The sequence below is a fragment of the Callithrix jacchus genome, chromosome 7 (assembly GCF_049354715.1).
Source record: "Callithrix jacchus isolate 240 chromosome 7, calJac240_pri, whole genome shotgun sequence".
Taxonomy (NCBI): domain Eukaryota; kingdom Metazoa; phylum Chordata; class Mammalia; order Primates; family Cebidae; genus Callithrix; species Callithrix jacchus.
In genome coordinates this window covers 126,529,363-126,557,337 of record NC_133508.1, presented here as the reverse complement: position 1 = coordinate 126,557,337, position 27,975 = coordinate 126,529,363, and the positions used below count along the sequence as shown (strand labels likewise).

The 27,975-nt window shown below is 38.4% G+C and overlaps 1 protein-coding gene across 1 annotated transcript in view; it reads left to right on the top strand.

Annotated features, from left to right (window-relative positions):
* LOC100405150 (guanylate-binding protein 2) overlaps window positions 1-11,354 on the top strand; it is a 28,295-nt gene extending 16,941 nt beyond the window's left edge. The window contains exons 9-11 of the mRNA XM_035252076.3: window positions 9,067-9,169; window positions 9,460-9,653; window positions 11,080-11,354. Coding sequence (XP_035107967.3) covers window positions 9,067-9,169; window positions 9,460-9,653; window positions 11,080-11,196 — 414 coding nt within the window. The 3' untranslated portion in view covers window positions 11,197-11,354. The remainder of the gene's footprint in view (window positions 1-9,066; window positions 9,170-9,459; window positions 9,654-11,079) is intronic.
* Window positions 11,355-27,975: the final 16,621 nt, after the last annotated feature.

The following is a 27,975-nucleotide window of genomic DNA, read 5'->3' as shown; positions in this document are numbered from 1 at the left end:
ACTGGTGTTATAAGCACCATCAAGAATCTCCTGGTCTGCAGGTTGTAAAGACCATGGGAAAAGTGCAGTATCTGAGCCAGAGTGCCAGAGTGTCCAGAAAAGTCCCTAATGGCTTCCCTTGGCTAAGAGGGGAGTTCTCCAGCCCCTTGCAGTGCCCTGTCCTGCTTCAGTTTGTTCTCCTTGGACTATGTCCACCGTCTAACCAATCCCATTGAGATTAACCTGGTGCCTCAGTTGGAAATGCAGAGATCACTCTCATTCTGCATTGCATTTGCTGGAAGCTGCAGTCCAGATCTGTTGCTATTCAGCCATTGTGGTGGAAGTCCCCGGGTCTTGGTTTATTTATTTATTTATTTATTTTTTAATTGCATTTTAGGTTTTGAGGTACATGTGAAGAACATGCAAGATTGTTGCATAGGTATACACATGGCAACTTGATTTGTTCCCTTCCTCCCCTTCACCTATACCTGGAATTTCTCCCCATGCTCTCTCTCCCCTACTCCCCACCACCCGCTGTCCCTCCCCTTTATCCCCCAAACAGACCCCAGTATGTGATACCCCCGGTCCTTGTCCATGGGTTCTCATTGTTCAACACCCACCTACGAGCAAGAACATGTGGTGTCTGATTTTCTGCTCTTGTGTCAGTTTGCTGAGAATGATGGTTTCCAGGTTCATCTATGTCCCTACAAAGGACACAAACTCATCATTTTTGATGGCTGCAAAATATTCCATGGTGTATATGTGCCACATTTTCCCTGTCCAGTCTATCATAAATGAGCATTTGGGTTGGTTCCAGGTTTTTGCTACTGTGAACAGTGCTGCAATGAACATTTGTGTGCATGTGTCCTTATAGTAGAATGATTTATAATCCTTTGGATATATACCCAGTCATGGGATTGCTGGGTCAAATGGAATTTCTATTTCTAGGTCCTTGAAGAATTGCCACACTGTCTTCTGCAATGGTTAAACTAAATTACACTCCCACCAACAGTGCAAAAGTGTTCCTATTTCTCCACATCCTCTCCAGCATCTGTTGTCTCCAGATTTTTCATGATCGCCATTCTAACTGGCGTGAAATGGTATCTCAATGTAGTTTCGATTTGCATTTCTCTAATGACTAGTGATGATGAGCATTTTTTCATATGTTTGTTGGCCTCATGTATGCCTTCTTTTGTAAAGTGTCTGTTCATATCTTTTGCCCACTTTTAGATGGGCTTGTTTGTTTTTTTTTTGTAAATCTGTTTCAGTTCTTTGTAAATTCTGGATATCAGCCATTTGACAGATGGGTAGACTGCAAAAATTTTTTCCCATTCTATTGGTTGCCAATTCATTCTAATGACTGTTTTTTTGTGCTTTACAGAAGCTGTGCAGTTTGATTAGGTCCCATCTGTCTATTTTGGCTTTTGTTGCCAATACTTTTGGTGTTTGGGTCATGAAGTTCTTGCCTATGCCTATGTCCTGAATGGTTTTCCTTAGATTTCTTCTAGGGTCTTTATGATGTTAGGTCTTATGTTTACGTCTTTAATCTGTCTGGAGTTCATTTTAGTGTAAGGTGTCAGGAAGGGGTCCAGTTTCTGCTTTCTGCACATGACTAGCCAGTTTTCCCAACATCATTTATTAAACAGGGAATCCTTTCCCCATTGCTTGTTTTTGTCAGGTTTGTCAAAGATCAGGTGGTTGTAGATATGTTGTGTTGCCTCCAATTCCTCTGTTCTGTTCCATTGGTCTATATCTCTGTTTTGGTACCAGTACCATGCTGTTTTGATTACTGTAGACTTGTAGTATAGTTTGAAGTCCGGGAGTGTGATGTCTCCCGCTTTCTGGTTTTTGCTTAGAATTGACCTGGCTATGTCAGCTCTCTTTTGGTTCCATATGAAGTTTAAGGTGTTTTTTTTCCAGTTCTGTGAAGAAGATCATTGGTAGCTTGATGGGGATAGCATTGAATCTGTAAATTACTTTGGGCAGTATGGCCTTTTTCACGATATTGATTCTTCCTAACCATGAACATGGAATGTTTCTCCATCTGTTTGTGTCCTCTCTTATTTCCTTGAGCAGTGGCTTGTAGTTCTCCTTGAAGTCCTTTACGTTCCTTGTTAGTTGTATTCCTAGGTATTTTATTCTCTTTGTAGCAATTGTGAATGGCAGTTGCTTTTGACTTGGCTGTCTTTAAGTCTGTTCTTGGTGTAGAGGAATGCTTGTGATTATTGCACATTGATTTTGTATCCCAAGACTTTGCTGAAGTTGCTTATCAGTTTCAGGAGATTTTGGGCTGAGACAATGGGATCTTCTAGATGTACTATCATGTCATCTGCAAATAGAGACCATTTGACTTCCTCCTTTCCTATTTGAATACTCTTTATTTCTTTTTCTTGCCTGATTGCTCTGGCTAGAACTTCCAGTACTATATTGAATAGGAGTGGTGAGAAGGGGCATCCTTGTCTAGTGCAAGATTTCAAAGGGATTGCTTCCAGTTTTTGCCCATTCAGTATGATATTGGCTGTTGGTTTGTCATAAATAGCTTTTATTATTTTGAGGTATGTTTCATCAATACCTAGTTTATTGAAGATTTTTTGCATAAAGTGCTGTTGAATTTTGTTAAAAGCTTTCTCTGCATCAATTGAGATAATCATGTGGTTTTTGGTTTTGGTTCTGTTTATGTGGTGAATTATGTTTCTAGACTTGCATATGTTGAACCAGCCTTGCATCCCCGGGATGAATCTTACTTGATCACAGTGGATCAGCTTTTTGATGTGCTGTTGCAATTGGCTTGCCAGTATTTTATTGAATATTTTTGCATCTATGTACATCCTGAATATTGGCCTGAACTTTTCTTTTCTTGCTGAGTCTCTGCGGGGTTTCAGTATCAGGATGATGTTGGTCACATAAGATGATTTGGGAAAAATTCCCTCTTTTTGGATTATTTGGAATAGTTTCAGAAGGAATGGTACCAGTTCTTCTTTGTGTGTCTCGTAGAATTTGGCTGTATACCCATCTAGACCTGGGCTTTTTTTGTGTGGTAGGCTCTTAATTGCTGCCTCAACTTAAGACCTTATTATTGGTCTATTCAGGGTTTTGACTTCTTCCTGGTTTAGGCTTGAAAGGATGGAAGTGTCAAGGAATTTATCAATTTCTTCCAGGTTTTCTAGTTTATATGCATAGAGTTGTTTGTTATAATCTCTGATGATGGTTTGAATTTCTGTGAAATCCGTGGTGATATCCCCTTTATCATTTTTTATTGCATCAATTTGGTTATTCTCTCTTTTCTTTTTTATTAATCTGGCTAGTGGTCTATTTTGTTGATCTTCTGAAAAAACCAGCTCCCGAATTTACTGATTTTTTGAAGGGTTTTTTGTGTCTCTATCTCCTTCAGTCCTGCTCTGATCTTAGTTATTTCTTGTCTTCTGCTAGGTTTTGAGTTTTTTTTATCTTGCTCCTCTAGCTCTTTCAATTTTGTTGATAGGGTTTCAATTTTGGATCTCTCCTTTCTTCTGATGGGGGCATTTATTGTTATATATTTTCCTCTAGAGACTGCTTTAAATGTGTCCCAGAGATTCTGGTATGTTGTGTCTGCATTCTCATTTTTTTTGAAGAACAGCTATATTTCTGCCTTCATTTCACAGTTTATCCAGTCAAAATTCAAGAGCCAGTTGTTCAGTTTTCGTGAAGCTCTGTGGTTCTGAGTTAATTTCTGAATTCTGAGTTCTAGTCTTATTGTGCTGTGGTCTGATAGATTGTTTTTTATGATTTCCATTCTTTTGCGTTTGCTGAGGAGTGATTTACTTCCAATTATGTGGTCAATTTTAGAGTAGGTGTGATGTGGTGCTGAGAAGAATGTATATTCTGCGGATTTGGGGTGGAGAGTTCTGTAAATGCCTATTCAGTTTGTTCGGTCCAGGTCTGAGTTCAAGTCCTGGATATCCTTGTTAATTTTCTGTCTGGTTGATCTGTCTAATATTGACAATGGGGTGTCAAAGTCTTCCACTCTTATTGTGTGGGAGTCAAAGTCTCTTTGTAAGTCATTAAGAACTTGTCTCTTTGTAAGTCATTAAGAACTTGTATCTGGATGCTCCCTTATTGGGTGAGTATATATTTAGGATCATTAGCTCTTCTTGTTGCATTGATCCTTTGGCCATTATATAATATCCTTCATCTCTTTTGATATTTGTTGGTTTAAAGTCTATTTTATCAGAGATGAGAATTGGAACTCCTGCTTTTTTTTTTGCTCTCCATTTGCTTGGTAAATCTTCCTCCATTCCTTTATTTTGAGCCTTTGTGTATACTTGCATGTGAGATGGGTTTTCTGGATACAGCGCAACAATGGGTTTTGGCTTTTTATCCAATTTGGCAGTCTGTGTCCTTTGATTGGGGCATTTAGCCCATTTACATTTAGGGTTAATATTGTTATGTGTAAATACCACCCTGCCATTTTGATGCTAGCTGGCTGTTTTGCCCATTAGTTGATGCAGTTTCTTCATCATCTCAATGCTCTTTACCATTTGGTGTGTTTTTGGAGTGGCTGGTCCTGGTTGTTCCTTTCTATGTATAGTGTCTCTTTCAGCAGCTCTTGTAAAGCAGTCCTGGTGGTGATGAAATCACTGAGTACTTGCTTGTTCAAAAAGGATTTTATTTTTCCTTCACTTATGAAGCTTAGTTTGGCTGGATATGAAATTCTGGGTTGAAAGTTCCTTTCTTTAAGGATGTTGAATATTGGCACCCACTCGCTTCTGGCTTGTAGGGTTTCTGCTGAGAGATCTGCTGTGAGTCTGATAGGCTTCCCTTTGTGGGTAACCCAATCTTTCTCTCTGGCTGCCCTTAACATTTTCTCCTTCATTTCAACCCTGGTGAATCTAATGATTATATGCCTTGGGGTTGCTCTTGTGGAGGGATATCTTTGTGGGGTTCTTTGTATTTCCTGGACTTGAATATTGGCCTGTCTTACAAGGTTGGGGAAGTTTTTCTGGATGATATCCTGAAGAGCATTTTCCAGCTTGGATTCATTCTCTCCATTACATTCAGGTACACCTATCAAACGTAGATTAGGTCTTTTCACAAAGTCCCATATTTCTTGGAGACTTTGTTCATTCCTTTTTACCCTTTTTTCTCTAATCTTGCCTTCTCGTTTTATTTCATTGAGATGATCTTTGACCTCTGATATCCTTTCTTCTGCTTGGGAAATTCGGCTGTTGAAACTTGTGCATGCTTCACGAAGTTCTCATGTTGTGTTTTCAGCTCCATCAATTCACTTATATTCCCCTCTAAGTTGTCTATTCTTGTTAGCATTTCATCAAATCGTTTATCAAGGTTCTTAGTTTCTTTGCATTGGGTTAGAATATGTTCTTTTAGCTCACGGAAGTTTCTTATTACCCACCTTCTGAAGCCTGATTCTGTCAATTCACCACACTCATTCTCCATTCAGCCTTGTTTCCTTGCTGGGGAGGAGTTGTGATCCCCTGTAGGAGGAGAGGCGTTCTGGTTTTGGGTGCTTTCATCCTTTTTGGGCTGGTTTCTTCCCATCTTTGTGGATTTATCCACCTGTCATCTTTGTAGTTGTTGACTTTCAGATTGGGTCTCTGAGTGGACGTCCAGTTTGTTGAGGATGAAGTTATTTCCTTCTGTTTCTTAGCTTTCCTTCTAACGTTCTGGCCCATTTGCTGTTGGACTGCTGAGGTCCACCCCAGGCCCTGCTTGCCTGGGGATAACCTGCAGTGGCTGCAGAACAGTAAGGGTTGCTGCTAGTTTCTTCTTCTGCTACTTTTGTCCCAGATGGATACCCACAAAATGTCAGTCTGATGTCTCCTTTATGAGGTGACTCTGGATGTATGGGGGTCAGAGAGCTGCTTGAGGAGAAAGTCTGTCCTTTATAGGAGCTCAAGTGCTGAGCTCTGATCTCCATTGTTCATTTAGAGCTACTGGGCAGGTAGGTTTAAGTCTGCTGCAACAGAACTCATACCCCCACCCCTTTTTTTCCCCAGGTGCTCCATCCTGGGTAGTTAGGGCTTTATTTATGAGTTTCCTTTGTGCTGCTGCCTTTTTATCAGGGCTGCCCTGCCCAGCGATGAGCCAGCCTAGTCACTGTCTGTCTGCAGAGGCTTTTCTGAGCTGCTGTGGGCTCCGTCCAGCTGCCATGTGAACTTCCCTGCATTTCTGTTTATACTGGCGTAGTTAGAACTGCCTCTGTAATGGTGGACTCTCTCTGTAATGGTGGGTTGCCTCAGCAATGGTGGGCTGCCTCAGCGATGGCAAACTACCTCTGTAGTGCTGGACTGCCTCAGTAATGGCCAACACCCCTCCCCCACGAAGATGGACCTTCCCAGGTTCAGCTGTACTTGCTGTGAAACTCTCAACCCAGAGCATTTCCAATTTCTGTTTTTTTGTGGGGTTGGGACCAGCTGAGCCTGAATAGTAGATTCTTTCCCAGGTGTTCCAGTTTCCTGTTGAAAAGGTGCCAAGATCTGTGTGATTTCCCATGTGGCAACCCGCTGCACAACCTAAAACAGCAGCACTGAGATTCGCGGCATTTTTTTGTCTAGTTAAAAAAACTGGCTCCCTGTTTAAGTCCCCTTTTTAATGAGATGAATGGGTGACTCTGCCTTCCCAGAGCCCCAGTCAACAGCTAAAATGGTGCCCAGACCCGTGTATTTTGTATGGAGAACTGCTGCCCCAGGGCGCCAGCAAAGCAGCCATGCTGGCCAAACCAGCAGCACTGGTGACCTATGGGGCTCCTCCACCTGGGAATCTCCTGGCCTGTGGGCAATAAAAATCCATCTGGAAATGCGGCTTCCACTCACCCTCTGTGCTTTCACTGGGAGCTGCAATCCTGAGCTGCTCCTAATTGGCCATCTTGGATCCAACCTTGAAAATAGTTTTAACTGAATCTGGATCTTGGTATTTTCAATCCATTCAGCCAGTCTGTGTAAGGACTTACTTTTGCCATTTTGTTATTTGTTTTCTGGTTGTTTTGAGGTCTTCTGTTGTTTTTTCTTCCCTGTCTTCCTTTTTGTGAAATTAACTTTCTCTGCTCTGCTGATATGACTTAGTTTCTTGTTTTCATTTTTTATGTGTCTGTTGTATGTGTTTCAGTTTGAGGTCACCAGGAGGCTTGAAAATACCATCTTGTAGCCCAAATAACAATATTTGTATAAACAAACAAGCAAAAAAAGAATAAAAATTCTACACCTTAACTTCATCCCCCCACTTTTTTAACTTTGTTGTTTTTATTTATATTTTATTGCACTGTGCATGTTTTAAAATGTGTTTTAATTACTATTTTTGACAGGTTTATCACTTAGTCTTTTTACTTAGGATAAAAGGAGTTTACATACCAGAGTTACAATGTCATATTATTCTCTTTTTCTGTGTACTTACTATTACCAGTGAGTCTTCACATTCAAGTGTTTTCTTACTGCTCATTAATGTCCTTTTCTTATGACCGAAGCACTCTCTTTAGCATTTCTTGTAGGAGAGGTCTAGTGTCAATGTAATCACTCAGCTTTTCTTTCTATGGAAAAGCCTTTATTCCTCCTTGATGTGTGAAGGATATTTTCACCTGCTATACCATTCTAGAGTAAAAGGATTTTTCCTTCAGCACTTGAAATATGTCAGGCCACTCTGTCCTGGCCTATAAATTTCCCACTGTAAAGCCTGTTGCCAAACATATTAGGGCTCTATTGCATGTGATTTCCACTTTACGTTTCTTTATCCTTGATCTTTGGGTGTTTAATTATTAAATGCCTTGAGGTTAGTCCTTTCTTTGGGTTAAATCTTCTTTGGTTTTATATCCTACTTGGACTTAGATATTGATATCTTTCTCTGTTATTATTTCTTTTAATATCTTTCTACTTCTATCTCTTTCTCCACCTTCTCTTCAAGGCCAATAACTTAGATTAGTCCTTTTGAGGCTGTTTTCTAGATCTTATAGGTGTGCTTCATCATTTATTATTATTTTTCTTTTGTCTCCTCTGTGTATTTTCAAATAGCCTGTCTTCAAGTTCACTGATTCTTTCTTCTGCCCGATGAATTCTGCTATTAAATGACTGATGCATTCTTCACTATGCCAACTGCACTTTTCAGTTCTAAAATTTCTGCTTGATTCTTTCAAAGTATTTTAAGCTCGTTGTTAAATTTATCTGATAGAATCCTAAATTCCTTCTCTGCATTATTTTGAATTTCTTTTAGTTTTTTCAAAACAACTGATATGGTTTGGATGTGTCCCCACCAAATCTCATCTTGAGCCCAATTTTATGTGTATGTTCTTACAAAAGGCCTCTCAGATGAGGTCAAGTTTCAGCAGAATCTTCAAAGAAGTAAAAGAGTGAGGTAAATAGATTCTAGGAAAAGAAAATTTTAAATAACAGAAATGACCATGATACATAAATTTGCTTGTGTGCTAGGAATAGCAAGAAAGCTAATATGCTGGCAGGTGGTGAATCAAGGAGTGATTGGTGAGAGATACATTCAGAGGAGTGGTCAGAGACCAGAGGCCAGACTGGGGAGTATGTTGAAATCCAGTTAAAGAAGTTTGAATTTTATTATTGATGAATTAGAAAGTCAATAGAGGGCTTTGAGTATAAGAGTGGTATGATTTTTCTTTAAATAATATAGTGAAACTCTGGCTGCTCTGAGGAGAATGGACTGTAGGGAAAAAAGAGTGGAAGCAGACCAATTCTGAAGCTTTAACAATGATCCAGCCTAGAGGTCATGCTGTCTTGGACCAGGGTGTTTGTATGAAGCAGGTGACAAGGGGTGGGTTCTGACTTTATTTTGAAGCAAAGTCTAACACAATTTGCAGATGATTGCTTACTGGGTATGTGAGAAAACAAAGATAACCAAGATATAGTTAGATGAACAGAGTTATTAATTACTAAAATTGGGGTGATTGGAAAGGAACAGGTTTGAAGGGAGATCCAGAGTTGCATTTCAGAACTACTAAATTTTCAACACTATTTGAATTATAAAGTGAATTGTTACATGAGTGGTAAAATTAAATTGAATTAGCAGATGTATTGCAGGGTTTTGTGCTAAACCATAATCACCCTTTCTTCATTCTATCTTTCTCTGTATAACCAGGCTGAAGAAGTGCTGAAAAAATACTTGGAGTCCAAGGAGGATGTGGCTGATTCACTTCTACAAACTGATCAGTCACTCTCAGAAAAGGAAAAAGCGATTGAAGGTGAGAACAGCTGAAAACACTGTAGATGGTTGGAAAGTCCTCAAACTGTCAGTTAGCAATATTGCTCCACTTAGAAGTATTATTGTAGAGAAAGAATGGCAAGTATCATTCATAGTTCTACAAGAGTTTTCTTAACTAATGTGTATGATCAGTGGTTTTCTGGTTACGCAGGCAAAATTACAAGAAGTTTTCTCAGTAATGTGAGGATAAGACAAACAAAAAAGAGTGAAAGGAAAAGGGAACACCTGCAATTGAATATTCATTTTTTTCTGCTTATTTTTCTTCCCCAGTGGAACGTATAAAGGCTGAATCTGCAGAAGCTGCAATGAAAATGTTGGAGGAAATACAAAAGAAGAATGAGAAGATGATGGAAGAGAAAGAGAAGAGTTATCAGGAACATGTGAAACAATTGACTGAGAAGATGGAGCGTGATAAGGCCCAGTTAATGGCGGAGCAAGAGAAGACCATCACATGTAAACTTAAGGTATTCAATTGCATCATCTCAATTTTCTTTTCTGGCGCCTCAAATCGAAAACAAAGTGTAAGGGTGAGAACCTAATGCCTCCCAAAAAACTTTCTAGCCCAGACACTACTACATTTTTCATTCCCCGTTTTTATGCTAGTCATCTCTAGTTAGCAAAGATTGTTTACTTTCAGGACAATATCACATGGAATACGTTATTATGCTGTCACTAATAAACAGTACTAGGCACTGCACACGTGTTTTACATTATGTGATCAAATTTTCCTCTAATGGCAGAGGAACTATTATTTTCTCATTTGCTAAATGAAGAAATTATAATTTCATGAGCAATAAGTAACTTTTCTGCATCGGACTACCCGGAGAAATATCTAGTCAGACTTTCCTACTCAGAGAGATCCACAGGGATTTTGTTTCTGTCATGCCTGCTATAACTTTATGTCTAGAAGCACTGTTATAAGTAGAAAGATTTTCTAACTGTGATAGGTATGATGGCTCACATCTGTAATCCCAGCGCTTTGGGAGACTGGGGGTGGGGGGCAAATTGCCTGAGGTCGGGAGTTCAAGACCAGCCTGACCAACATGGAGAAAATGCATCTCTACTTAAAATACAAAATTAGCTGGGTTTGGTGGTGCATGCCTGTAATCCCAGCTACTCAGGAAGCTGAGGCAGAAGAATCACTTGAACCTGGGAGGTGGAGGTTGCACTGAGCCAAGATCACATCATTGCATTCCAGCCTGGGCAACAAAAGTGAAACTGCATCTAAAAAAAAAAAAAGAAAACAAAAGAAAAAAGGAAGAAAGATTTTCTAACCATCTACCCACTTAAACGCACTCGTTAAGTGCCCATGGTGCCAATACTTTCTTGTTCTCTGGGCTCTTTTCCACATTTATGTTTGCCCAGAAATACCCTATGGGCCACTGTAGTCTCTGATCTCCTCAGTTTATTTCTGTTACCTCTGAATTTTGGAGATTCGTACTAAATTCTCCAATCAAACACTTACCTTAGTCTTGAGTTATGTAGTAACCTATCAATTAAAAATGACCTATCTTTCATATCTTCCTAGATATATATTTAAGTCCATACTATACAGATCAGAAATGAACACAAAGAAAAGAACAAAAGTTTTTCCAGAAAGACTGTGTTGCATGTGTGTGAAGGGTAAAGGGACTGAAGAATAAAATGTTGGGTCACTAATATTTTAGAACCTGTAGGACAAGAACATTTTTGAAGCTAAAGAAATCACAGAAAAATTATTGGCAGGTACTGGAGACTCAGAAGAGAGTGCTAGAATGGAAAGTAAGGGAAGAAGCATTTCAAAAACGAGTGTCAAAAATTGTTGAAGGATCAATATAAGTATCAAATGGGGAACTAATGTGGTGAAAGTGTATTAAACTGGATGGGTTTATTCTCCACTTTTGCTTTTAGGAACAGGAACTCCTTCTCAAAGAGGGATTCCAGAATGAGAGCAAGAGACTTCAGAAGGAGATACAAGATATCCAGATGAGAGAAAGATCATCGAACTCAACATGTAACATACTTTAAAAGTCCAAGGAGAAAAGTTTGCCTACCTAGCTCCCTCTCTCCAAGGAACAAGGTGAATGAGCAACTCCAGTGTGTCGAACAACTGCCATTAAACTTAACTCAAAATCATGATGTGAGCATTTTTGTTGAACAATAAAGTTTGCAAAGTGAAGGTTCAATATGAGGTCTATGTTTTACTGACAGAGCAATTAAATTCATGTGTATTTATAGACTAATTTTTAATATGATCTTTAAATCCTATATTTGAAATTATGCAGAAGGACTCAAGAGAGATATTGACAACTGGAATGCATTTTACAATGAGATATTATGCAGTTTCTGTTCAGGGTAGATTTTTTTTTCTCATATAAAACACAGTTCTGTGTTTCTGCCCCGTGCTCTTATTCAGGGATTTACTATAATCCTAGGATAGGGCTGGAGTGTTGTGAGTATGATGAAAATCTGATGAGACCAAACAAACCATGGGGCACAGTCGAGCATCTCTCCTGCCAAGTGGCCTTTGTATGGCACCCTGGCTGCAAATGAAGGACATCTGGGACACTTAGCTAGGCTTTGAAGTACAGACAGTGAACAGTTCTCATTGGGGTGAAGGCTGCATGATCTATGGGCACTGGCAGAGAATGTGGTTGCCTCTGTGCAGAATGCATATATGAGAAGAGGCTCCACATTCTCTGTCCATATAAACCCTCTAGGTAATTACTGCCCAATTCCCAGGCCACCTGGAATTCTCTCCTCTAATCTCCTTTTCTTAGTCTTTTCCATTTCCTGAATTTTAGAGAATGACTTCTAGAACCACAGAAAGGAGAGCTTTAACTCAAACTCTAATTACTTTCCATTTGAGGACCATGGCTGTAACTCTATAAAGCCTAAAACTCAACTGCGTTTTTCTCTCTGCCCCTCTGCTATGACATTATATACTCAAAGCTACTCAGAATAAATGCCTTTCTAGGGAAAAAACAGATGACAGATCAAAAATATCAAGAATAATTCATTAATACAGAACATCCTACTCCAATTGTTTCAGGGTGTGTATTATTCAGAGTTCTTCATGGCAAATAACAATCTGCTCAGCAATTTAATTAAAAAGTGATTTAATTTTTAAGACCATTAAGGTGCACACAGATACTCCAGAATTGTAAGGGAGTCATACTCTGCAGCTAGTCTACCCAGAATAATACTACAATTGTAAAGGCATCTTATGGGAAAACCACAGAGCTACCATGACCCGGCACCATGATCTCTAGATGAAATGCTAGAAGCTTCTCCAGTGTCACCTATGAGTAAATGGATGCCACCACTTTCACATTTGCAGTAAACAAACACACCCCTACCTCATGAAAAGTTGCATCTTGAGTTGCTTACACCTCCAGCTAAGCCTCAGAAAAGTCAGTGTGCAGGGAAGAATCTAAATCAAATGCCTACCCACGGGCAACTCTGAGAATTCGAATTATTTGTCTTCTACTTTTGAAGGTAGAAACTAACATCATGGGAAATTTTCCTCTGGGTTTAAGTCAACCGATTTTTCCAGGTAGATGTCGGGAGATTAATCTTACAGCAGGAATAAAATAAGACTTGTGCTAGTATTTTTGTGTATATCAGATACAATACTCTTCTCATCTTTTACTCTTTGTCATGATTTTTAGATGTTTTCTTTTATTTTTTCCACTGTTGTTTTATGTCATGCACTTTGCTAACATTCTTTAAGTTCTTCTTAGCTTTTAAAAATGATACTTAAGAAAGCCTTAATAGGACTATAGAACAGGTACTCCCTACTCCCCAACCCTCCAACACAATATAACACATTAGTTCATTTGTATTTAAGATTTATCTTGTTTATGCCTCAATTTAGGTATCATTCTTATTTTTTAAACAGCTAATATTTTGTATCTAGTTCTGTGCAAGCAAAAAGCAATCTTATTCTTTCTTATAATTCCCCTTTTACTTAATCAGAACATTTTTTCTGGTTTGTTCATTAGTCACGCTCAAATAAATGAATAGTCTCTCTTTCTAAAGAAAAACAAAATGCCATTTGACCTAAATTTGTAGATGTCTCTCTGAGTTTTGACTTAAAGCTTCTCTCGTTGTATCCTGCATCCCCTCAGGTCCCACTCATTCACACAGCCCAGGCCTGATTCAGCCTTACAGGCGCACAGTGAGAAAGGAGCTGGGCTTTTTTTTTTTTCATTTCCAGCTCTACCTCCCACAGGGTATACTAGCTCATGCTTATGATACCTTCAAGTTGTAACACTAGAGGGCAGGGAATTAAGGAAAAGAAACCTTACATGATACATAAGTGATCTGGTGTTGTCACCTTCTGGTGGTGGCTTAAGTCCTTAAGGATGATTTGGATTCTTTGCTGATTTCCTCTGCCTGGACCTCCCAGTAGCACATCCCTATTGTAGTCCACTTCTGATTCTTTTCCTCAAATTTTCTCTTCTAAGGATCCACTTATTCCATATATGCTTGCTGTTGAGATCAATGAACCTTGACATGTTGACATTTGGTGCAAGATTCCTTCAAGATGATTCAAGTCCAGAACACCCCAGTGATTCTAACCAGGAGAAAAGCTCATGCGCACCTACCTGCCACACACAGCAGGGACAGGAGGCCCCCAAGTCTCTTTTCTTTCCTACTTGGCCACAAACCATTCCACCCTAGACTATCACTTTTAAAAGCTTTTAGGCATGAGTCAGGCACCAGGGCTAGTGTCCCCAGATCCCAAAGAGCACATATCAGCTTTTCAAGAGAATCTTTAAGTGCCCATTGCTACTTCATTTGTACAGGTAGTAAGAAAGCAACGCCTCTCATTGCCGTATGAGTAAAATGAGCAAAAATACAAAGAGGGTGGGGATCAATGCACACCAATAACTCTCTCAAAAGAACTCTCTGCTGCTAATCTACTCTGATCAGTGTCTTCACTTCATCTTATATTCCCTGGATGCAACTTGGTGTAAGACCTACACAATCTCTCAGTACTATTCTTTTAGAAAATGAATAATCGAACTTTCACACTTGGAGGGGAAAGGTAGAGCTAAATACTGCCAGATTGTTCTAGTCCACTTTCATTTTCAGTCTACTTTCAGGAATAAGGAGCAATGACTAAACATAATTTAGCCATTTTTTTAACAAACCAAATTATTTGAACCAAATGCCAGAATCTTGTGGCATTGTGAACTGGCATAAAATGTAGTTTAAAATCTTTGTAGTATATTTGCTGTAAAATGAGGATGATAGTACTTGCATCACAATCTAGTATTGAGGAATAAATTAAATTTAATAAATAATATTTATAAAGAAGTTAACACAAAGTCTGCAATATAATAGGCACTAAATGTAATATGCTGCTGCTGCTTCTTCTTCTTCTTCTTCTTCTTCTTCTTCTTCTTCTTCTTCTTCTTCTTCTTCTTCTTCTTCTTGACAGAGTCTTGCTGTCTCACTCTTATCATCCAGGCTGGAATGGAGTGGAGTGGTGCTATCTCAGCTCACTGCAATCTTTGCCTCGCTGGTTGAAGCGATTCTCCTTCCTCAGCCTCCTGAGTGGCTAGGATTACAGACACACACCACCATGCCTAACTAATTTTTGTATTTTTAGTAGAGATGGCATTTTGCCATGTTGGCCAGCCTGGTCTGGAACTCCTGACCTCAAGTGATCCGCCTGCCTTGGCCTCCCAAATCACTGGGATTACAGGCATGAGCCACTGTACCCAGCTGAATGCAATATACTTTTTATCATAACACTAACCCAGACTTCAATGCTGCAAATATATTTCATTTTGGTAATATTTAAAGACTTCTTATTAAAACAGTATGCCATTTTCCACCTCTCAATTTAGTTAATATTAAAAAGCCTTATTCCACCTCTGAGGGGGTAAGCATGAAGGATTGACAGCAAATTTATTAATATATCTCAAAAAGCCTTTAATAAAAACACGATCTCTGACCTTCATGCTCCACTCCCAGTTTCATTCTTTCAAGCAAAATACATATAAAAGGCTACATCCTTAGTTTGGTGCTAGATACTCGCCAGTATATAAGAAATGTCCTTTACTTCACCTGCTGCATCTCTGAGTGACTAACCTGTTCTGATGTGAGTGTGTCAAATATTTGAAGAAGTTGGACTTTAAAACAATATGATACCTCCTCAACCTTCGCTTTTCAAAATGTCACCCAAACCTGAAATAAGTAAGATGATATTTCACATGATATGATGGGCTTTTAAAAACAACAAGAAATGATATCTAAGATTTCTTCCAAAAATAAAATTTGAAGATGTTAATGCAACCACTAGCACAGCTCCCAGAAAATTATTTACAGTTTTAATCCACTGCTTTGCACTTAGGACTTTGAGGTTCAGTGTGTCTACACTGTTACAGAGGTTGCTTTTTTTCTTTCCTTCTAATTATCTGTTCTCAGAAGGTAACTTGGAAAGCTCCAGGACATTGTAGGGGTGAGATAAAAACACAAAGATCAAGCAACCTCAGCAAAGTCTAAGGATACAAAATCAAAGTGCAAAAATCACAAGCATTCCTATACACCAAGAACAGACTTAAAGAGGGCCAAATCAAGAACAAACTGCCATTCACAATTGCCACAAAGAGAATAAAATACCTAGGAATACAACTTACAAGGAACGTAAGGGACCTGTTCAAGGAGAACTACAAACCACTGCTCAACGAAATAAGAGAGGACCCAAACAGATGGAGAACCATTCCATGATAATGGTTGGGAAGAAACAATATCGTGAAAATGGTCATACTGCCCACATTAGGAATTTTTGTATCTTTATTTGTCTCTTGTAAGATGGCACAATCTTCTTTCCTGTGTCCTGTTAACAATATCCAAACATGACCTTGCATTTCTCTAATGACCAGTGATGATGAGCATTTTTTCATATGTTTGTGGGCCTCATATATGTCTGCTTTTGAAAAGTGTCTGTTCATATCTTTGCCCACTTTTGAATGGGTTTTTTTTTTCTTGTATATGTGTTTTAGTTCTTTGTAGATTCTGGATATTAGCCATTTGTCAGATGGGTAGATTGCAAACTTTTTTCCCGTTCTCTTGGCTACCGGTTCTCTCTAAAGATGGTTTCTTTTGCTGCACAGAGGCTCTGATTTTTAATTACATCGCATTTGTCTATCTTGGCTTTTATTGCCATTACTTTTGGTGTTTTAGTCATGAAGTCCTTGCCTATGCCTATGTCCTAGATGGTTTTTCCTAAGTTTTCTTCTAGTGTTTTCATGGTGTTAGGTTTTATGTTTACATCTTTAATCCATCTGGAGTTAATTTTAGTGAAAGGTGACAAGAAGGGGTCCAGTTTCTGCTTTCTGCACATTACTAGCCAGTTTTCCCAACACCATTTATTAAACATGGAGTCCTTTCCCCATTCTTGTTTTGTCAGGTTTGTAAAAGATCACATGGTTGCGGATGTGTGATGTTGCTTCTGGGACCTCTGTTCTGTTCCATTGGTCTCTGTCTCTGTTTTGGTACCAGCACCATGCTGTTTTGATTACTGTAGCCTTATAGTATAGTTTGAAGTCTGGCAGTGTGATGCCTCTGGCTTTGTTCTTATTGCTTAGGATTGTCTTGGCTATGCAGGCTCTCTTGTGACTGCATATGAAGTTTAAAGTGGTTTTTTCCAGTTCTGTGAAGAAGGTCATTGGTCGTTTGATGGGGATAGTGTTGAATCTATAGATTACTTTGGCCAGTATGCCCATTTTCATGATATTAATTCTTTTTTATCATGAGCACGAAATGTTTTTTCATCTGTTTGTGTCCTCTCTTATTTCGTTGAGCAGCATTTTGTAGTTCTCCTGGAAGAGGTCCTATGTATCCTTTGTTAGTTGTTCCCCTGGGTGTTTTATCCTCTTTGTAGCAATTGTGAATGGGAGTTCACTCTTGATTTGGCTGTCTGTTTGTCTGTTATTGGTATATAGGAATGCTTCCGATTTCTGCATATTGATTTTGTATCCTGAGACTTTGCTGAAGTGGCTTATAAGTTTGAGAAGATTTTGGGCTGAGACAATGGGGTCTTCTAGCTATACAATCATGTCATCTGCAAATAGAGACAATTGGACTTACTCCTTTCCTGATTGAATAGCCTCTATTTTCTTTTCTTGCCTGATTGCTCTGGCTAGAATTTCCAATACTATATTGAATACTAGTGGTGAGAGAGGGCATCCTTGTCTACTGCCTGATTTCAAAGGGAATTCTTCCAGCTTTTGCCTGTTCAGTATGATATTGGCTTCAGGGTTTTCATATATAGCTTTTATCATTTTATGATACTTTCCGTTGATCCCTAGTTTATTGAGAGTTTTTAGCATGAAGTGCTGTTGAATTTTGTCAAAGGCCTTCTCTGCATCTATTGAGATAATCACGTGGTTTTGTCTTTGGCTCCGTTTATGTGATGGATTACGTTTATGGATTTGTATATGTTGAAATAGCCTTGCATCCCAGAATGAAACCTACTTGATCATGATGGATAAGTTTTTCATGTGCTGTTGCAAACTGTTTGCCAGTATTTTATTGAAGATTTTTGCCCTGATGTTCATCATGGATATTGGCCTGAAGTTTTCTTTTTCAGTTGAGTCTCTGCCTCGTTTGGGTATCAGGATGATGTTGGAATCATAAAATGGGTTAGGGAGGATTCTCTCCTTTTGTATTGTTTGGAATAGTTGCAGAAGGAATGGAACCAGCTTCTTTTTGTACATCTGGTATAATTTGGCTGTGAGCCCATCTGGACCTGGACTTTTTTTGGTCAGTAGGCTATTAATGGCTGCCTCTACTTCAGCCCTTGTTATTGGTCTACTCAGAGTTTCAAATTCTTCCTGGTTTAGTCTTCTTAGAGTACAGGTGTCTAGGAATTTATTGATTTCTTCCTGGTTTACTGGTTTACGTGCATAGAGCTGCTTGTAGTAATCTCTGATGGTGGTTTTTATTTCTGTGAAATCAGTGGTGATATCCCCTTTATCACTTTTTGTTGCAGCTATTTGATTCTTATCCCTTTTCTTTTTTATTAATCTGGCTAGAAGTCTGTCTATTTTGTTGATCTTTTCAAAAAAACAACTCCTGGATTTAATGATTTTTTGGAGAGTTTTTTGTGTCTCTATTTCCTTCAGTTCTGCTCTGATCTAAGTTATTTCTTGTCTTCTGTAGCTTTTGAGTTTTGTTGATCTTCCTCCTCCAGCTCTTTCAATTTTGATGATAGGGTGTCAATTTTAGATCTTTCCTTGTTTCTCATGTGGGCATTTATTGCTGTAAATTTCCCTCTAGACACTGCTTTAAAGGTGTCCCAGAGATTCTGGTAAATTTTGTCTTCATTCTGATTGGTTTCAAAGAACATCTTTATTTCTGCCTTCATTTCATTGTTTATCCAGTCGACACCCAGAAGCAAATTGTTCAGTTTCCAAGTGGTTATGCGGGTTTGAGTGTGTTTCTTAATCCTGAGTTCTAGTATGATTGTGCTGTCTGATAGACTGTTTGCTAAGATTTCCTTTCTTTGGCATTTGCTGAGGAGTGATTTGCTTCCCAAGGATGTGGTCAATTTTAGAGTAAGTGCAGTGTGGTGCTGAGAAAAATGTATATTCTGTGGATTTGGGGTGGAGTGTTCTGTATATGTCTATTAGGTCCACTTGGTCCAGCTCTGCATTCAAGTCCTGGATGTCCTTGTTAATTTTCTGTCTCGTTGATCTGTCTAATATTGACAGTGGAGTGTTGAAGTCTCCAACTATTATTGTAGGGAAGTCTAAATCTCCTTTTAGGATGTTAAGAGCTTGCTTTATATATCTGGGTGCTCCTGCATTGGATGCATGTATATTTAGGATAGTTAGCTCTTCTTGTTGGATTGATCCTTTTACCATTATGTAGTGTCCTTCTTTGTCTCTTTTGATCTTTGTTGATTTGAAGTCCATTTTATCAGAGATCAGGATTGCAATCCCTGCTTTTATTTCTTCTCCATTTGCTTGGTAAACCTTCTTCCATCCCTTTATTTTGAGTCTGTGTGTGTCTTTGTATATGAGATGGGATTCCTGAATACAGCACACAAATGGGTCTGGACTTCTTATCCCATTTGCCAGTCTGTGTCTTTTGATTGGGGCAGTTAGGCTGTTTACATTCAATGTTAATATTGTTGTGTGAATTTGATCCTGCCATTTGGTTACTGACTGGTTTTCTTTCCTGTTAGTTGATTCATTTTCTTCATTGCATTTTTGGTCTTTGCAAACTGGTTCTTTTTCTTTCCTGTTAGTTGACTCATTTTCTTCATTGCATTTTGATCTTTGCAAGCTGGTTCTTTTGCTTTGCAGTGACTGGTACTTGTTCCTTTCTGTGCTTAGTGTTTCTTTCAGGAGCTCTTGCAGGGTAGGTCTGGCAGTGATGAAATCTCTCAGGAATTGCTTGTCCATAAAGGATTTAATTTCTCCTTCACTTACAAACCTTAGTTTAGCTGGTATGAGATTCTGGGTTGAAAGTTCTTCTGTTTAAGGATGTTGAACATTGGCCCCCACTCTATTCTGGTTTGTAGGGTTTCTGCCAAGAGATCCGCTGTGAATCTAATTGGTTTCCCTCTGTGGGTGACCTGACCTTTCTCTCTTGCTGCCCTTAGCATTATTTCTTTCATTTCATCCCTGGTGAATCTGATGATTACGTGCCTTGGGGTTGCTCTTCTTGAGGAATATCTTTGTGGAGTTCTCTGTATTTCTTTAATTTGAATGTTAGACTGCAGGCTTGGCAGGTTCTCCTGGATAATATCCTGCAGCATGTTTTCCAGCTTGGATTCATTCTCCCTGTCATATTCAGGTACACCATTCAGGCATAGATTAGGCCTTTTCACATAATCCCATATTTCTTGGAGATTTTGTTCATTTCTTTCACTCTTTTTTCTCTTATCTTGCCTTCTCTTTTTATTTCATTAAGTTGATCTCTAATCTCTGATACCCTTTCTTCTGCTTGATCAATTTGTCTCTTAAAACTTGTTTATGCTTCACATAGTTCTCATGCTGTGTTTTTCAACTCCATCAAGTCGTTTATATTTTTTCTAAGCTGGTTATTCTAGTTAGCATTTCGTCTAATCCTTTTTCAAGGTTTTTGGTTTCATTGAGCAGTGTTTTGTAGTTCTCCTTGAAGAGGTCCTTTACATTCTATGTTAGTTGTAATCCTAGGTATTTTATTCTCTTTGTAGCAATTGTGAATGGCAGTTCATTCTTGATTTTGCTCTCTGTTTGTCTGTTGTTGGTGTATAGAAATGCTTGTGATTTCTGCACATTGATTTTGTATCCTGAGACTTTGCTGAAGTTGCTCATCAGTTTCAGGAGATTTGGAGCTGAGATGATAGGGTCTTCTAAATATACAATCATGTCATCTGCAAATAGAGACAAATTGACTACCTTTTTTCTCATTGAATATGCTTTATTATTTTTTTTTCTTGCCTAATTGCTCTAGCTAGAACTTCCAATACTATATTGAATAGGAGTGGTGAGAGAGGGCATCCTTGTCTAGGGCCCAATTTCAAAGGTAATGCATCCAGATTTTGCCAAATCAGTATAATATTGGCTGTAGATTTTTCATAAATAGCTCTTATTGTATTGAGATATGTTCTTTCAATACCTAGTTTATTGAGAGTTTTTAGCATGAAGCACTGTTGAATTTTATCAAAGGCCTTTTTTGCATCTATTGAGATAATCATGTGGTTTTGTCATTGGTTCTGTTTATGTGATGGATTATGTTTATTGATGATTTGCATATGTTGAACCAGCCTTGCATCCCACAGATGAAGCCAACTTGATCATTGTGGATAAGCTTTTTGATGTGCTGCTGGATTGGTTTTTCAGTATCTTATTGAAGATTTTCACATCTATGTTCATCAGGGGTGTTGGCTTGAATTTTTCATTTTTTTGCTGTGACTCTGTCAAGTGTTGAAATCAGGATGATGCTGGATCTGTAAAATAAGTTAGGGAGGTGTCCCTCTTATTCTATTGTTTGGAATAGTTTCAGAAAAAATGGAATCAGCTCATAACACCATAAAAACTCATGAAGAAAACCTAGGCAACACCATTCAGAACATAGGTGTGGGCAAGGACTTCATGACTAAAACACCAAAACTAATGGCAACAAAAGCCAAAATAGGCAAATGGAATCTAATTAAACTTAAGAGCTTCTGCACAGCAAAAGAAGCTATCAGTAGAGTGAACCAGCAACCAAGAGAATGGGAAAAAATTTTGCGATCTGTCCATCTTGACAAAGGGCTAATATCCAGACTCTACAGAGAACTTCAACAAATTTAAACAAACAAACAAAAAAAAATCAAAAAGTGGGCAAAGGTGTTTTTTTCCAGTTCTGTAAAGAAGGTCAATGGTAGCTTTATGGAGATAGCATTGAATCTATAATTTACTTTGGGCAATATGGCCATTGTCCTGATACTGATTTTTCCTAACCATGAGCATTGAATGTTTTTCCATCTGTTTGTGTCCTCTCTTATTTCCTTGAGCAGTGGTCTGTAGTTCTCCTTGAAGAGGTCTCTCATATCCATTGTTAGTTTTATTCCTAGGTATTTTATTCTCTTTGTAGCAATTTTATGGAAGACCATGTGGCGATTCCCTAAGGATCTAGAAAAAGAAAACACATGGACCATTTGATCCATCAATCCCATTATTTGGTATATACTCAAAGGATTATAAATTGTTCTATTATAAAGACATATACAAATGTATTTTCGTTGTGGCACTGTTTACAATACCAAAGACTTGGAACCAACACAAATGCCATTCAATAATAGACAGGATAAAGAAAATATGGCACATATAAACCGTGGAATACTATGCAGCCATAAAAAAGGATGAGTTCATGTCCTTTGCAGGGACATGGATGAAGCTCAGGAAACTGACACGAGAACAGAAAATCAAACACTGCATGTTCTTCACTAATAAGTGGGTGTTGAACAAGAAAACACATGGACACAGGGAGGGGAATGTGACACACTGGAGCCTCTCAGTGTGAGGGGGATAGAGGAGGGACAGCAGGGCGTACGGGGATTGGGGAGGGATAACAGGAGAAATATCTGATGTAGATGATGAGAGGGATAATTGCAGCAAACAACCATGGCATATATACACCTATGTAACAATCCTGCATGATCTGCACATGTACCCCAGAACTTAAAGTATAATAATAAAAGTAATAAGAATAAATTTTTTGAAAGTGGGCAAAGGGTATAAACAGACACTTTTCAAAAGAAGACATTTATGCAGCCAACAAACATATGAAAGAAAAAGCTCATCATCACTGGTCATTACAAAATGCAAATTAAAACCACAGTGAGATACCATCTCACATCAGTTAGAATGGCCATCATTAAAAAAATCAGGAGACAACAGATGCTGGAGAGGATGTGGAGAAATAGGAAGACTTTTACAGTGTTGGTAGGAGGGCAAATTAATTTAACCATTTTGAAAGACAGTGTGGAGATTCCTCAAGGATCTAGAACCAGAAATACCACTTGACCCAGCTGTATTAATTACTGGGTATATATCCAGTAATGGGTATATACTCAAAGGATTATAAATCATTCTAAATAAAGACACATGCACACATATGTTTATGGCATCACTGTTTACAATAGCAAAGACTTGGAACCAACCCAAATGCCCAACAATGATAGACTGTAAATGTGACACTTATACACTATAGAATACTATGCAGCCATAAAACAGGATGACTTCATGTCCTTTGCAGAGACATGGATGAAATGGGAAACCATCATTCGCAGCAAACTAACACAGGAACAGAAAACCAAACACCATATGTTCTCACTCATAAGTGCGTGTTAATGAGAACACATGGACACAGAGAGGGGAACATCACACACAGGGGTCTGGGGGTAGGGGAGGAATAGCAGGGGGTGGGGAGATTGGGGAGGGATAACATTAGAAGAAATTCCTAACGTAGATGATGAGGCGAGGGAGGTAGCAAACCACCTCCATGGCACATGTATACCTATGTAACAAACCTGCACGATCTGCACATGTACCCCAGAACTTAAAGTATAATAAATAAATTTTTTAAAAAAATAAAAGAAAAGAAAAAGAAATCCATTTACATAACAAAAAATGTTTTCTTTCTTGTTGATTTGTCTAATATTGACAGTGGGTTATTAAAGACTCCCACTATTATTGTGTGGGAGTCTAAGTCTCTTTGTAGGTCTCTAAGAACTTGTTTTATGAATCTGGGTGCTCCTGCATTGGGTGCATATATATTTAGGATAGTTAGCTCTTCTCATTGCATTGATTTCTTTACCATTATATAATGCCCTTCTTTGTCATTTCTGATTTTGTTGGTTTTCTGTTTGTTTTATCAAAGACTAGGATTGCAATCCCTGCTTTTTCTTTGGCTTTCCATTTGCTTGGTAAATATTCCTGCATCCCTTTATTTTGAGCCTATGTATGTCTTTGCATGTGTGATGGGTCTCCTGAATATAGCCCACCAATGGGTCTTGACTCTTATCCAGTTTGCCAGTCTGTATCTTAATTGGGGCATTTACCCCATTTACTCTTCAGATTAATATTGTTATGTGTGAATTTGATCCTCTCATTATGATGATAGCTGGTTATCTTGCACATTTTATGCTTTGAATGCAAATCAGTTTTACCCACTAAAGTAAGTCCAGTTTAGGGCAGTGGCTGTATCTAATTAATATTCATACACTTCTGAGCACCTAGTACAGCACAGTGCATACAGTATATTTGCTCTCTATACACACATGTGCATATGGTTGATTGTTTTTCTGACTTGCAGGTCTTGCTTCCATTTGGTATGAGACTCAGTGACCCCAGCTGAATCACTGAACCCTCCTTGCTATGCACTCTATGGCAGGCTCCATAAAGCCCTTTATGTGAAAATAAACTTATTATCAAAACATTCCACACCTGAAATTCAGTCTGTTCATTGGATGCTAATATTGAGACAGTCTTTGAAACCACTAGGCATATATACATTGATTATTGTATCATGTAATAATACTAAATTCTGAATTGATTTGATCTGTGACTACTAGAAGGGTTCCACAAACTGCAAACCAAGTGAACTGAAAAGTGAGGAAATGATGTCTCCTTATCCCCCTCCATCTAAATGAAAAATTCTCTAGCAAATTTTTCCAGCAGTCTGACAAAAGGCACAGAAACTGTTCCCAACACGTTGCACTAAACAGAAAGGAACTGATTTTTTAACATCTAGTCTATTTCCCAGAAATGAAGAGCTTGTCCTTGCTTTCACTTTCAATGTGATTGTGTCCAAAATAAAAATAGTTTCAAGTTGTCCTGAATTGACATTAGAAATCCTACACTCAAAACAAAAAATGGAGGTGCCTGGGACTTTTCACTTACTAGAGGACTGATTAGTATTCAGAGTTAGGGAAAGTAACAGGAGAGGCATACAGCACCAGAATGTTTCCATCTGCTTTGGCAGAATAAAGAGCCATAGACAAACTCAATCTGATATTCTTTTAACATGATGCTTCATCATTAGAAGACACCTCAAATCAACCAACTGTCAGGGTGCTGTGGCCTGACAAGCTGTTATTAAAAAGCAATTAAACATCTTTAAACTATATTTACTGCTCTGTGAAATGAAGAAAATAATGCTTGCATCATAATATATGCTGAAGAATAAATTCGATAACATCTGTAAAGAATCCAGCACCATGTCTGCCAGCCTGTCATACAGAAGACACCAAAAACATTTTACTTTTTTAAAGATGCTTTTCTTTTTCTTAGAGACAGTACCTCACTCTGGTGCCCAGGCTGAAGTACAGTGGCATGATCAGAGCCTTGAACTCCTGAGCTCAAGCAATCTTTTCACCTAGCCTCCCAAGTAGGACTTTTTATACAAATTAGGTCTTGACGTGTTGCCCAGGCTACATTTTACTTCTTATAACAACATTAACTCAGACTTCCTAACCATGAACATGGAATGTTTCTACATCTGTTTGTGTCCTCTCTTATTTCGCTGAGCAGTGGTTTGTAGTTCTCCTTGAAGAGGTCCTTTACATTCCTTGTTAGTTATATTCCTAGGTATTTTATTTTCTTTGCAGCAATTGTGAATGGTAGTTCGTTCTTGATTTGGCTCTCTTTAAGTCTGTTATTGGTGTATACAAATGCTTGTGATTTTTGCACATTGATTTTGTATCCCGAGACTTTGCTAAAGTTGCTTATCAGTTTCAGGAGACTTTTGGGCTGAGATAATGGAATCTTCTAGATATACAATAATGTTATCTGCAAATAGAGACACTTTGGCTTTCTCCTTTTCTATATGAATACCCGTTATTTCTTTTTCTTGCCTGATCACTCTGGCTAGAACTTCTGGTACTATATTGAATAGGAGTGGTGAGAGAGGGCATCCTTGTCTAGTTCCAGATTTCAAAGGGAATGCTTCCAGTTTTTGCCCATTCAGTATGATATTAGCTGGTTTTTTGTCATAAATAGCTTTTATTATTTTGAGGTACGTTCCATCAACACCTAGTTTATTGAGGGTTTTTAGCATAATGCACTGTTGAATTTTGTCAATGGCCTTATCTGCGTCAATTGAGATAATCATGTGGTTTATGTATTTGGTTCTGTTTATGTGGTGAATTACGTTTATAGACTTGTGTATGTTGAACCAGCCTTGCATCCCTGGGATGAATCCTACTTGATCACAGTGGATAAGCTTTTTAATATGCTGTTGCAATCAGCTTGCCAGTATTTTATTGAAGATTTTCGAGTCTATGTTCATCATGGATATTGGCCTGAAGTTTTCTTTTCTTGTTGAGTCTATGCCGGGTTTTGGGATCAGGATGATGTTGGTCTCATAAAATGATTTGAGAAGAATTCCTTCTTTTTGGATTATTTGAAATAGTTTCAGAAGGAATGGTAACAGTTCCTCTTTGTGTGTCTGGTAGAATTCGGCTGTGAACCCATCTGGACCTGGGCTTTTTTGTGTGTGGTAGACTCTTAATTGCAGCCTCAACTTCAGATCTTCTTATTGGTCTATTCATAGTTTCAACTTCTTCCTGGTTTAGGCTTGGGAGGACACAAGTTTCCAAGAATTTATCCATTTCTTCCTGGTTTACTAGTTTATGTGCATAGAATTTTTTGTAATATTCTCTGGTGATGGTTTGAATTTCTGTGGAATCTGTGGTGATTTCCCCTTTGTCATTTTAATTGCATCTATTTGGTTATTCTCTCTTTTCTTTTTTATTAATCTGGCTAGTGGTCTGTCTATTTTATTGATCTCTTCAAAAAACCAGCTCTTGTATTTATTGATTGTTTGAAGGGCTTTTCGTGTCTCTATCTCCTTCAGTTCTGCTCTGATCTTAGTTATTTCTTGTCTTCTGCTAGGTTTTGAGTTTTTTATCTTGCTTCTCTAGCTCTTTCAATTTTGACAATAGGATGTCAATTTCGGATCTCTCCACTCTTCTCATGTGTGCACTTATTGCTATATATTTTCCTCTGGAGACTGCTTTAAATGTGTCCCAGAGATTCTGGTATGTTGTGTCTGCATTCTCATTTTTTTCAAAGAACAGCTTTATTTCTGCCTTCATTTCACAGTTTATCCAGTCAACATTCAAGAGCCAGTTGTTCAGTTTCCATGAAGCTGTGTGGTTCTGAGTTAGTTTCTGAATTCTGAGTTCTAGTCTGATTATGCTGTGGTCTGATAGATTGTTTGTTATGATTTACATTCTTTTGCATTTGCTGAGGAGTGATTTACTTCCAATTATGTGGTCAATTTTAGAGTAGGTGTGATGTGGTGCTGAATAGAATGTATATTCTGTGGATTTGTGGTGGAGAGTCTGTAAATGTCTATCAGGTTTGCTTGTTCCAGGTGTGAGTTCAAGTCCTGGATATCCTTGTTAATTTTCTGTCTGGTTGATCTGTCCAATATTGACAGTGGAGTGTTAAAGTCTCCCACTATTATTGTGTGGGAGTCTAAGTCTCTTTCTAGGTAAATAAGAAGTGGCCCTATATATCTGGGTGCTCCTGTATTGGGTCCATATATATTTAGGATCGTTAGCTCTTCTTGTTGTATCGATCCTTTTACCATTATGTAATGTACTTCTTTGTCTCTATTGATCTTTGTTGCTTTAAAGTCTATTTTATCAGAGATGAGAATTGCAACTCCTGCTTTTCTTTGCTCTCCATTTGCTTGGTAAATCTTCCTCCATCCCTTTATTTTGAGCCTTTGTGTATCCTTGCCTGTGAGATAGATTTTCTGGATACAGCACACCAATGGGTTTTGGCTTTTTATCCAATTTGCCAGTCTGTGTCTTTTGATTGGTGCATTTAGCCCATTTACAGTTAGGGGTAATATTGTTATGTGTGAGATTGATATGGCCATTTTGATTCTAGTTGGCTGTTTTGCTCGTTAGTTGATGCAGATTTTTCATTTTCTTGATGCTCTTTAGCATTTGGTATGTTTTTGGAATGGCTGGTACTGGTTGTTCTTTTCTATGTGTAGTGTCTCTTTCAGGAGCTCTTTTAAAGCAGGCCTGGTGGTGATAAATTCTTTGAGTACTTGCTTGTTCACAAAAGATTTTATTTTTCCTTCACTTATGAAGCTCAGTTTAGCTGAATATGAAATTCTGGGTTGAAAGTTCTTTTCTTTAAGGATATTGAATATTGGCCCCCAATGTCTTCTGACTTGTAGGGTTTCTGCCAAGTGATCTGCTGTGAGTCTGCTGGGCTTCCCTTTGTGGGTAACCCGACCTTTCTCTCTGGCTGCCTGTAGCATTTTTCTCCTTCATTTCAACCCTGGTGA